We start from the raw sequence: 12844 nt of genomic DNA on the forward strand, positions 1-12844 counted from the left end.
CGTCCTTTCATTAGATTCTGCAGCAGAGGGGAAAGTGGGAGTCTTAGACCGACCAGCATTTGTGGAAAACATTGTCCAAGAATTCGCTCCAGGACTTTCAGCAGATCGAAATATCAACCAGCGTACTGGAAACGTCTATATCAACGTCAACAATATCAAAGTCATCAACAATCCCCAAGGGAATAATCCTCATGGAAATATTGCTGCCCCTGCCCCTGTTCCAATTGCTTTCATAGTACCTCCTAGGCTACAGCATGAGCTGCGTTGCCGGTTGAACAGAGAAAGCCCAGTTTTTGATGACTGGAGGGGTCTTGCCAATCAGCTTGAACTTCAAGACTACATACAATCACTGGAGCAGTGCAAGAATCCGACTGAAGAACTACTCGTTCTTGCTGAGAGTCAAAAGAAGATTCGGAACCTTGGAGACTTGACTAAGGCGTTCGAACGCATGAATCGTGGGGATTGTCAAGAGCTCTGCGAGAACTATGCGTTTGAGAGAACAAAGTCAGCTGATCCTCGGAAGGATCAAATGGAAGATGATGACACAGACATCAGTGATTAGGGAACAGGCTCAATCTGTTCCATATCACCCTTTAATCCATGGTCTATGGCTCGTTATTTGGACAACATGAACATAGCACCATAATTACGGTTGTTTTAATCCGACATGTACCTGTCGTTTGGTTTTCGCAAAAAAAACAAACATTCAATGAGTTTTCTCGAAAAATAATAAAGGTATACTCTAATTCATTTAAGCCTTATCCTAAACTTAGTTCTCAGACCAATTTTCTTTTTAACCCAATTTTTTGACGATGTCTCAATCCAACGTCCAGTTTAAATATTAGTACAATTCGGGCCTAATAAATTGACCAAACATTGGTCAAAGAGGAAATATGCATGCATTTTGGGTATATTACTACCCAATATTACATAAACCTTGTTCAATTATTAGTACATTATACAAATTATTGTGTAAACGCTCGCTGCATCAAGATTATGACATTGATTGCTTTTACACGAACAAAGCAGTGAGATTCACTTTGAAATATTCATCGATTTTAAGAAAGCAACTTTGACACATTTAATCATTATTCACTAGCTAAACTCTATTATAATGGCATTCGAGGTTTACCTCTTGCATGGTTTAAGGACTATATCAGTAGCAGATCTCATATTGTTCAATGTGGTCAAACGTTATTTGAATGGAATACAATAAGATGTGGGGTTCCACCAGGATCAGTACTAGGGCCAACTTTGTTTTTAACTGTATTAATGATCTGCCATCATTAACTGATTATGTCAATTTATTGCTGTTAATTTTGCAAATGTTTCTAACATAAGTCATACTTATCAAGCTGACCAGTGCGAAATTAATGTGGATGAAGTAGTTTACAACACACAGACAAACTAGCACATTGCTATAAACAAACTTCAACTAGTTCAATGAAACTTATATCATGTTCATAAGTAGTTTGCGTAAAAACAGGTATAAATGGTAAACTGAACATAGCTGGAGAGGGAATCCAAGCGGTTGATGATACCACTTATGATAGAAATCTGCCATGGAATAGTCATATTCGTTATGTAAATCAGTGTATCATAAGTGCAACATTTTGTTCCTAGGCGTGCTTTGACATTATCCATTATCATATAAAACGTGGATAAAATCACACAGGTGTGGGGAAGCAATATAAGGTTAGCCTATTAAGAAGCATATTGTATTCACAGAAAATAGCAGTTCGTGCTTTTTTCATTTAGAGAGGGAATTACTCATACAGCTCAACTACTTTCATGTTTGATCTGTTTGATGAAATTTGTCTCATATGTTGATATATAGTGCAAAGAGTATACATGTATAGAGTATAGTTACTCCACAAGGCAAACAGAAGATTAACAATTACGTCTGCCAAAATTTAGAACGACACATGGTCGATTTCCATTGTCTCTTGTGATTAGTTACTTGATTACCTATTAATGTTAGAATATGTTACAACACATTTGATGAACAAATCATGAATCGAAAATCCATGCAAAAAGTCTGTATGTGTACAACAATTATATTTCGTATTTTGTAAGACATTGTTAAAGTTATATATTTGTATAGTATTGATTGCAATAGTACATTCATTTCTTTTTTTTTTTCCTTTTTTTTTTCTGAAGGTTACTTGTACAAAATACATTGGTTAGCTGTTAGGCGTTAGGATCGATTACATACCTCACTTAAGAAATCCAGCCATCTGATTGGTCGAAATTGCATTCATAAACTTTAACTATTTCTGTAAAATTCCCAGTAACCATGGTTAAAACAGTTCTAAAATCCCAGTAACCATGGTTACCGGGAAAATAGTTCAGTCTCCATGGTTACCCCATAGGTTTACATGTTAAAAAATGGTTTGAGCGATCAAGGATACCGTACGTGTGCGAAGAATTGGTCGGTATTTTCATACAAGACAAGACAATTCCAAACAAGACAAAAATGACTAAAGAAACTGTCCCAAGATTTCAACTTATCAAATGCAAGACACGCTGACAGCAAGAACAACAAAAAGGGTACGTGAAATTATCCATAAACATGTTCGTTTAGTTGCTGAAAATGGAGTACCAGCATAGACGTAGACGAAAATAGATCTAGTTGTCAGGGTGTCTGATCGCGCACCCGATGTTGTGTACAAAAATTCTCAGGCTTCCCATAGAGATTACACGCAATGCAGTCTTTATGCAGTCTACGTGCATTTCGCGACCATGCAAAAAAAGTCAAGTTTTTTTTTTCAATTCGAGATTCAAACCTTTATCTTTTGTGATCCTGAAGGTGATACTCAATAAGTGAGGTGTCATATGAAAGCGCAGGTTCTTTTCTCTATTCCCCACAGGGCCGGCCACCCCCTAAATTGTAAAAATATCTTGCTTAGACTAGAATCTAGATCTAGTCTACTCTCAAAGATACACTCATAAAAAACAACCGTGCAGATAAACTAGAGAAAGGCCAAGGTGGTGTCATTAGTTGACTCTTTTGTTTTCGGCATATAAAAGTATTAATGACTGCTTTAATATTCGAGAAGTAGTTGTTTTTATACGCTCTCGGGAAGGTTACAATTGGGCTATTGCCCTCGGCACGCCTCGGGCAATAGCACAATTGTAACCTTCCCTTGAGCGTATAAAAACAACTATTTCTCTCAAAGCAGTCATTAATACTATACTATCACATATGCAAATATTCGGCGCCCATTTTGCATACCAATATTTTCTCTTCTTGTACATATAAATACCGTTGTATGAAATGCATGGTATTTATTTGCTGTTACTAAATAAATCAATCAAATAAAAACAAATTTAATGAAAATTCTAAACATTGACAGGATTGTAATCATAAAAGTGATATACATGTACATGGAAATTATTAACATCAACTCAAATGAAATCAAATTAAATGAATTCAACATTTGAAAGCATCTAGCAGAAACCACAGGTGTTAAATTGAATACTCTGTTTAAGAAAATGAAAACAATGAGCTCCTGTTGTATGCAAAGCCAGCGATTTTATTCCTTGGGGGAGGGGGGGGGGGTGCAACAGCCGGAAAACGCAACCTTCAAGACATATTGATAGCATTCTTTGAAAGCATTCTTTGCATTTAATTAAACTAACACACCTTGACAAATAGCGGTGAATAAAGGGGATCCCTCATAAAAACTGAACATTATTACGTTTTGCCTGAGATCCTTCTCATTCAAACGTTAATTCCAAAGGGGTTCGTCTTTTATGTTACCTTTATTCGACGTTTATTCTTCTTCAAACTATTTATCAATACTTTATGTACATATATCTTTTTAATTGCATTGGATTAATTGAACTGTTATGTATATCATAATGATATTCGTTATAGATAGGTATGATAGGCGCTCCTTTGTTATAAGTTCATTAATTTTGCGTTAAAGCAGAAAAATAAGAAACTCATGATTGCAAACGTTTGAATAAATCGGTCAAATAATAAAGCAGTTATGAATGTTTGAAAAATGATATCTCTAAATCTATATGCGAATCTCAAATTGGCAATTGGGTCAATGGATTGTGATGTATTCTTGGACAATTCTTTCGTTTGTTGTGTACAAAAATATCAGTATTATCTGTTTTTCTCCTTGCCTTCTTCCATTGGGCACTCCTACGTACATATATATGTATATATTATATATTTTATATCATATGTGTTTTTATTTGTGTTTGAAATGAATTGAATCGAATTAAATTGAATATATTATGAGAATCTCAGTTTGTATAGAAATTACATATTTGCACACCCAATGGCGTTAGAATACCTTTCATTCAAAAAGGGCATTGACTGAAACGCGGTCCTAAAGAGCTCTCAATGCTTCATCCGTCAAGGTTTCATAAACAAATAATGTTGGCAGAGACGGAATAAAGTGCGGAGATTATCACATATATCATGCATGTTTCTGCAAACGGACTTGAAATTGTTTGTTTGTTTTTATTTCCGAAATCCATATATACATACAAGTTTAAAAAACTTTCATATAAAAGACATTTCAAACGATAAGAAAGTAAGTAAATGTGTTAGGTATAGACTAACGGTTGGATAGCCCATTTCAGAACCATTTTCAAAATGGTCCTGTTCTTCCATGGGGTCCGAAAGCAAAAATCATAAATTTACATACAATATCAATTTTTATAAAAATCATAGTAATTTACCAATACACTACCACCCCTTATCGATTCCCCTAACCTCACACCCACCCGCAACCCTCTCGATACTGCCAACCCCTCCCGCTACCCCTTTCCAAGTCCTCCAGTGTATATTATCGTCCGATTCTTAGCGATTCGGGGCAATGTTATAGTGTGTCCGGGTTGTTGTTGGTCTGGCATCTTCTGTCTGTTGAGCAGCCCGTGAATCGAAATTTCTCTATTTCATTTTTAGAACTCATTTTCAAGAACGAGGATGTTAGTCCATCTTTTTTTATTAAACACAATTCTGAGAATGTATTCAATATGAGAATAATGAAAGTAATACATTATGAGCAAAGGGTGCGAGTATGAAGTGCATATGTGCATGGAGAACGGCGAATAACATGCACTTTGTTAGCATCTTATTATGCTTAATTGATGGCGATACTATGAAAAATTTGGTTTATATTCTGCCAATTCTAGAGGTATGAAGCAAGTACTCTACACCAACCGAATACATCATTACACATTCATATAGAGTTTTACCGGAAAGCGATATTATATGTGGATATCTTTTTCATTCTCTTTCCCTTTCGTATTTCTCTCTTTTTCCTGTTTTCTCTCATTTTTCCTAGTATTCGATGTGTTTGAGTGTGTGTGTTTAGTGCGTGGGAAGGGGTGGGGGGGGGAGATCTACCTAGCAATCATTATGAATGAGGCGTTATGAAATATTGATCCGCCATGTTCTTTTTCTTTCGCGCAGATCTAAAACCAGGTATAGTTCAGGCCAAAAGAAATACAGAGAAATGGCAAGGCAATAGGGCTGTATTGTCGCAATACGCAGTACGGTAATGTAGGCAGACTTCTACAGCCGAATACGGATCTGAATGCAAAGTCCAATTTATGTACTGCTTTCATATATCACGCTTGAGTGTTCCTTCAGAATAGACCAAATATCATCGGTACTACAGGGTACAGGCTAATTTACAAAGTAGTTCAATGTTACATTACAATAAGAAACATGGTGCTTGGAGAGCACGGTGATATATTATCATCAAGAGAAAAACGTTGTGGGTGTGAATTGCGTTAAACATGGCGCTATTTTCAGCGGCAGCAAAAGGAGACTTCCTGAAGATACAATCATTAATCGACTCGGAGGACAAGTCAGAGGATTCGGGAGGAGTTGATGTAAACTGCTCGGATGCGTCAGGCAAGACGGCCCTTCACATTGCTTCGGAAAATGGACATTTGCAAACGGTTAAATGCTTTACCAATCTTGGAGCAAAAGTGAATGTGGTCGATGCTAACCTACATACATCGCTTCACTTATGTTCAAAGATAGGCCATCTTCATGTGGTAGAGCTGTTAGTGAACGAAGGAGCAGATATTGAAATTAGTGATAAAGATGGGTTTACATCTCTTCACATAGCATCACGCAAGGATCATCTTGATATTGTCAAATACCTTGTTAGTAAAGGGGGAGACCTGGGGAAACTTGCCAATGGTTACTGGACACCTCTACTCCTTGCCTTCGACGGTGGCCATCTATGCATTGCAGAGTACCTTTTGACAGAAGGAGCCAACATTAACACGTGTGGTGAAGGTGGATATACAGCTCTACATACTGCATCACAAACTGGTAATATCGATGGGGTAAAATTTCTAACCAGTCAAGGAGCAGAGCTGGATAGGAGCACTGGCGATGGTTGGACCGCACTTAGTCTGGCCTCGTTTGGAGGACGCCTTGACATTGTCAAAGTTCTCGTTAACGAAGGGGCTCAGCTTGACAAATTTGACGAAGCCGATAGGACACCCTTACATTGTGCTTCTCAAAAAGGCCATCTTGAAGTTGTCGAGTACATTCTGAACAAAGGAGCAGGCATTGAAATTGGTGATAAGATGGTTTTACGGCTCTTCACATAGCATCATTCAATGGTCATCTTGATATTGTCAAATACCTTGTTAGGAAAGGGGCACAGCTTGACAAATGTGTCAAAAACGGCAGGACTCCCTTGTCTTGTGCTTCTCAAGAAGGCCATCTTGAAGTCGTCGAGTATATCGTGAACGAAGGAGCAGGCATTGAAATTGGTGATCAAGGTGGGGTTACAGCTCTTCATAATGCATCATTCAAGGGTCATCTCGATATTGTCAAATACCTTGTTAGGAAAGGGGCACAGCTTGACAAATGTGACCAAAACGGCAAGTCACCCTCGTCTTGTGCTTCTAAAGAAGGCCAACTTCATGTGGTAGAGCTGTTAGTGAACGAAGGAGCAGATATTGAAATTAGTGATAAAGATGGGTTTACAACTCTTCACATAGCATCACGCAAGGGTCATCTTGATATTGTCAAATACCTTGTTAGTAAAGGGGGAGACCTGGGGAAACTTGCCAATGATTACTGGACACCTCTACTCCTTGCCTTTGACGGTGGCCATCTAAGCATTGCAGAGTACCTTTTGACAGAAGGAGCCAACATTAACACGTGTGGTGAAGGTGGATATACAGCTCTACATACTGCATCACAAACTGGTAATATCGATGGGGTAAATTTTCTAACCAGTCAAGGAGCAGAGCTGGATAGGAGCACTGGCGATGGTTGGACCGCACTTAGTCTGGCCTCATTTGGAGGACGCCTTGACATTATCAAAGTTCTAGTTAACGAAGGGGCTCAGCTTGACAAATTTGACGAAGCCGATAGGACACCCTTACATTGTGCTTCTCAAGAAGGCCATCTTGAAGTTGTCGAGTACATTCTGAACAAAGGAGCAGGCATTGAAATTGGTGATAAAGATGGTTTTACGGCTCTTCACATAGCATCATTCAATGGTCATCTTGATATTGTCAAATACCTTGTTAGGAAAGGGGCACAGCTTGACAAATGTGACAAAAACGGCAGGACTCCCTTGTCGTGTGCTTCTCAAGAAGGCCATCTTGAAGTCGTCGAGTATATCGTGAACGAAGGAGCAGGCATTGAAATTGGTGATCAAGGTGGGGTTACAGCTCTTCATGAAGCATCATTCAAGGGTCATCTTGATATTGTCAAATACCTTGTTAGGAAAGGGGCACGGTTTGACAAATGTGACCAAAACGACAGGACACCCTTGTCTTGTGCTTCTCAAGAAGGCCATCTTGAAGTCGTCGAGTATATCGTGAACGAAGGAGCAGGCATTGAAATTGGTGATCAAGGTGGGGTTACAGCTCTTCATGAAGCATCATTCAAGGGTCATCTTGATATTGTCAAATACCTTGTTAGGAAAGGGGCACAGCTTGACAAATGTGACCAAAACGGCAGGACACCCTTGTCTTGTGCTTCTCAAGAAGGTCATCTTGAAGTCGTCGAGTATATCGTGAACGAAGGAGCAGGCATTGAAATTGGTGATTAAGGTGGGGTTACAGCTCTTCATGAAGCATCATTCAAGGGTCATCTTGATATTGTCAAATACCTTGTTAGGAAAGGGGCACAGCTTGACAAATGTGACCAAAACGGCAAGACACCCTTGTCTTGTGCTTCTCAAGAAGGTCATCTTGAAGTCGTCGGGTATATCGTGAACGAAGGAGCAGGCATTGAAATTGGTGATCAAGGTGGGGTTACAGCTCTTCATAAAGCATCATTCAAGGGTCATCTTGATATTGTCAAATACCTTGTTAGGAAAGGGGCACAGCTCGACAAATGTGACCAAAACGGCAAGACACCCTTGTCTTGTGCTTCTCAAGAAGGTCATCTTGAAGTCGTCGAGTATATCGTGAACGAAGGAGCAGGCATTGAATTTGGTGATAAAGATGGATTTACAGTTCTTCACATCGCATCATTCATGGGTCATCTTGATATTGTCAAATACCTTGTTAGGAAAGGGGCAGACCTGGGGAGACTTAATGCTACTGGTTACTGGACACCTTCATGCCTTGCTTCTAAGTGTGGCCATATGGATATCTATGAATTTCTTTTAGAAAGAGAAGCAACAAATACCGTTCAGCCATTGTTTGGGTTGGACAGGAAAAAATATCGGAAACGTCGCGGTGGTGGTGAGGCCTACCTTGGCGATATGCCCCCATACTTCCGATCATAGGACCCAGTTCTCATCAGTCCACGAGACAGCTCTCACTTCCCGAGGGAAATCATCAAAGACGAGACAAAGATTATAAGTCTCGACGAGTACAGCATCAAGGTTCCGATTTCACGAGACGATGTGGACAGAGCCAAATATATCACAGCAGAAGCATTGACAACCATTCCACCTGACTTAAACCTGGAAAAAGACGAAGTCATCATCTCAGTTGGGCTCAAGCTGTCCCCTCCTGGTTTTCAATTTAAAACTCCGGTAGAAGTCAAGATCTTGCATAGCGCTATTTTCAGCAACCCAGACAAGGCAGAAATTGTGCTATACACTCGAAGGACTGGTAAGATCTTCCTATTACTATAGATCCCATATTTCCACATAAATTCCCTTCCCTTCCGCTGTGTTTGCGAGAGAGTAAATTCCCGTTCCTTTTATTTCCCGCACTTCGTCTAATCATTTTAATTCGCTCTTAGATTTATATTTAATTGAAGGTGTACTGTTGATCCGCAAACCTTACAAAAAATACTTTTTTTCTTTATCATATGAAATTAAATCCCTGATCATTGACAGTTCACTGCTTAAAAAAAATTAACACGGTCCTCTCTTTCTATGTGTGTCTTTTTGATAGCGTCTGATGAATTTTCAAGGATAGTTCCTGCTTTTGACAAAACTGCCCGGTGTGTAGTCGCAAAGAATCACCTTACTCTGTACCTAGACCATTTCTCGGAATGGTGGATTATCTCCTTAATCAAGAGATACTTCATCGGTAAACGGCTCATCTGTACGCCATACGTTCCCCTGTCAACATACAGAGACGTGTTGAACCGCATCTATCTCGTCATTAAAGACGACTTCTACGGCATGAAAGAGGTAGTTTAATTGGTTATTCATTTTCAGACTTTGTCCAATCGATTTCATAATTTTGCATCTAATTTCGTCAGAGTCAAATCAAGTTCGTCATCTTTGGCTGCCAACGTACAATTGCATGAAGCAATTTTGCCCTTTTGCAACCGATTTCGTCAAAGCGTCATTCAAATACACCCCTCGTTCGTTATAAGGACTTGTCTATGCGACGAATATGAATGAAATTCTCTTGAAATCGATTGCACAAAGACGAATTTGGACCGCACGATGAGACGAATTCGAATGAAATCTGACGGAAATAAATGGACAAGCGTTGATATTGATTGACTATTCGCTAACTTGGATGACAGGATTTCTAGATTGAATTTGACATTCGCACGAATCCGAATTCCTAGGGTAAAATTAAAGTGCACGAAAATGAATTTGAATTAAATAAATGTTAAAATTAATAGGAAATCGTATAGTAAGTCAATGGAACTTACACTGTATTTTTGTTTGTTTAGCAAACACTGGAATTGGGACAAAAAGTTTTATAACCATATTTATTGAGATAACTGTCAATTCAATTCAAACCGGATAAACGTTTCACATCGTGGAGTAGATGATCATGTAGAGACCCATAAAAGATTAATTGCCTGTTTTGTGGAGGTGTCGTGGTATAGTCGTTCATTCAATTGAATCCAAGGGTTAAGGGTTCGAATGCTATAGCCCGGCACTAACGTTCTTTGGCAAGACATTAATCCACATTTTACACGAAAGTGTAACAGAGTACCTGATAATTGCTGGAGTATATTGCAGTGCCATCTGAAAGAACAGCTTTATTTCTAAGTTTGTTCTCGTTATTTGTTGCAATTATTATTATCATTTTCATTATCATCCTGTCAATGTTGATTCTTCTGTTCAAACTTTTGCAGGATACCATACGAGACTACAAAGTAGCCTTTCCCGGTGAGCAGTACTGTGTTTATTGGGGAAAGGGAGCTCTATTTGTCAGACATCTGGAAAATGAAGTCGAGGTGTCAAACAAGGTAAGAACTACAATATAAATGATTTCGTTGTTTCTCCAGAAGGAAATTATCCTGACAAACGATCGTCCGTTACCTATTATGCATGGCCTAATATATATTTGTCTACATTACCAAAAACACGGGCTAGAGGTTCCTTAAATCGGCACTGAACTGATGAACTGTTCATTGCACAGCGCTATCTCATGGTCTATTTGCCAACAGTGTGTAATCCAATACCTTAAAGCCTATCCGCACTAATTTGGCCAGGATGGATTAGACCTCCCTGGATAGTAACTGACAGGTGGTTATCTCATCAAATCAGCTCTCAATTAACATAAGAAAAAGGGGATTATAGGGGACCAATGGTCACCGATTAGGCATTATTTGCTATATAGAGGGCGCAAGTAGCTATGAGTAGTGTATAGTGGGCCTTTAATACGCTTAATTGATGGTTATCTCTGATTTCTTTAGGAACTTGAAGAATGTGCTTTCTTCGACATGACGACCCATCGGATGCCGTTCACTCTTCAGCCACGTGAAAGAATAGTATCCGGAGTTCTCGTCACTTTCATCTTGAAGCAAAAAATCACCAAGGATATCGGCTTTACAGTATGGTACAAAGGTAATATCAATGAATTTCTTTGGGGGGAGGGGGTGGCTTAAAAACGCTCACTGGCAGTACCGGCAGAGAAGATCGTATTTTTGTGCAGTTTCAGGAATGGTTATTTGCCTGAAATTCGGACAAACTGTAAAAAAAACAAAATCTTTCTTTTCAGGTAACTTTGAATGACTTGTGTATGAAACACTTGAGATTTTACGAAGTTTAAAAACGAATTTTTATTGATACTGGACAAAATGCTCCTGAAAACAAAAGTGAACTCTTTACCAGTTTTGTCGATCCTGACACCATTTTTTCATGTGATATGATTCTACTAAGTGCTGGTACCAGTGATCTTGACCTACATCATTGAAACTATGCTAGTCCGTTTATATAGGGCTCATGGGTTGATCAGTCAAAACAAGATCTGAATATCCGAAAGGCGAAAGCCTGGACGGCTTTGAACAAGCTGACAGCCATCTTGAAATCAAACCTCGGTAGACAACTGAAAGTCCGTTTCTTTAGAGCTTCAGTGGAAAATGAACTGCTCTATGGATCAGAAGCCTGGACATTGACGAATATCCTGTAAAACAACTGGATGGTTGCTATACAAGACTCTGAGAGAGCATTTAGAAAAAGACACCCGTCTACAAAGGCAGGAACTCCCAAAGATCATGGAGAATAGAACTCAATGGAAAAATCTTGTCAAATCGGTGCGAGTACGCTCGACCTAGTTAGTAGTACATTATTTGTACGTGCAATGCTATACAGTTCATTTGGTGTAGCAAAAGTACCATGGCAAGTGACTCCAATTTGGAATAATTATCATTTTAGGCTAATCGCTTCTCATCACATTGATATCATGTATTCAAAATTCAGATGTGCCGCATGAGAATCCAAGTGCCCAATCAACTCCGACAGGATCTGCATCGTCCAAAGGCAAAGTTGAACCAACTGATGTTGGACGGGGAACATCCAAATGTAAGATTTAAAAAATATATACTAATACTATTTTTCCTTTTGATATGCAGGGCATCGTTTCATGAAACCTAAATGGCTACAAGTGAAAAATGTAGTGTACAAAATGAACACGCTTTAAATGGGATGTCGGCGAGCTTGTTGCATATGAAGCAATGTCCTTCTTTTGAGAAAATTTGAACAAAATCGAAACAAATAACGTTGTGAGGAGGCTTTTAATCTTGCGATTTACTCTCATGAGTGCAAGATGAAAACATGTTTTGTAATTGTGCTATTCTGATTTAATTTACTATTGCATTTCAGCATCTCAGCTCTCCGAAGAGCAGACAAGAAGCAAGCATCATGATCTTGAAACGATAGGTTCAACATCACCTGAGCCTTCAGACACAAAGGGTAAGACTATATATCCTATCAGGAGCGGTTCTGTAGGAATACATGTATATATGTTATTATCTTTTGGGACAGTGGGGGAGGGGGGAGGGTCGCAGGGTGTGGGGTATTCTAGAGTTCGTTTTTACATGTGGTTATTAATGTTGGGGAAGGGGGGGGGGGCTCTAAAACCAATACTGCGACCCATATTCTTTAAATTATCCTTTGTTTTAAATATCCTTTTTTTTTAAATGTACATGTATTATCAATGTATTTTTATATCGTATAATTTTAAA

At 38.8% G+C, this 12844-nt stretch overlaps 1 protein-coding gene and 1 long non-coding RNA gene across 2 annotated transcripts; both read left to right on the forward strand.

Annotated features, from left to right (window-relative positions):
* Positions 1–5766: 5766 nt before the first annotated feature.
* Positions 5767–9611, forward strand: LOC754148 (ankyrin-3-like). The gene is made up of 5 exons (XM_030987383.1): positions 5767–6576; positions 6654–6731; positions 6852–7500; positions 8749–9072; positions 9361–9611. Exons 1-5 carry the CDS (start codon positions 5767–5769, stop codon positions 9609–9611), a joined length of 2112 nt encoding a protein of 703 aa, XP_030843243.1.
* Positions 9612–10528: 917 nt separating this feature from the next.
* LOC115924770 lies at positions 10529–12176 on the forward strand. The gene is made up of 3 exons (XR_004064427.1): positions 10529–10624; positions 11075–11225; positions 12081–12176. It is a non-coding gene; the product is annotated as an uncharacterized LOC115924770 (long non-coding RNA).
* Positions 12177–12844: the final 668 nt, after the last annotated feature.

Source organism: Strongylocentrotus purpuratus, unplaced genomic scaffold (assembly GCF_000002235.5).
Source record: "Strongylocentrotus purpuratus isolate Spur 01 unplaced genomic scaffold, Spur_5.0 spur5_scaffold_16, whole genome shotgun sequence".
In the NCBI taxonomy this organism is placed as follows: domain Eukaryota; kingdom Metazoa; phylum Echinodermata; class Echinoidea; order Camarodonta; family Strongylocentrotidae; genus Strongylocentrotus; species Strongylocentrotus purpuratus.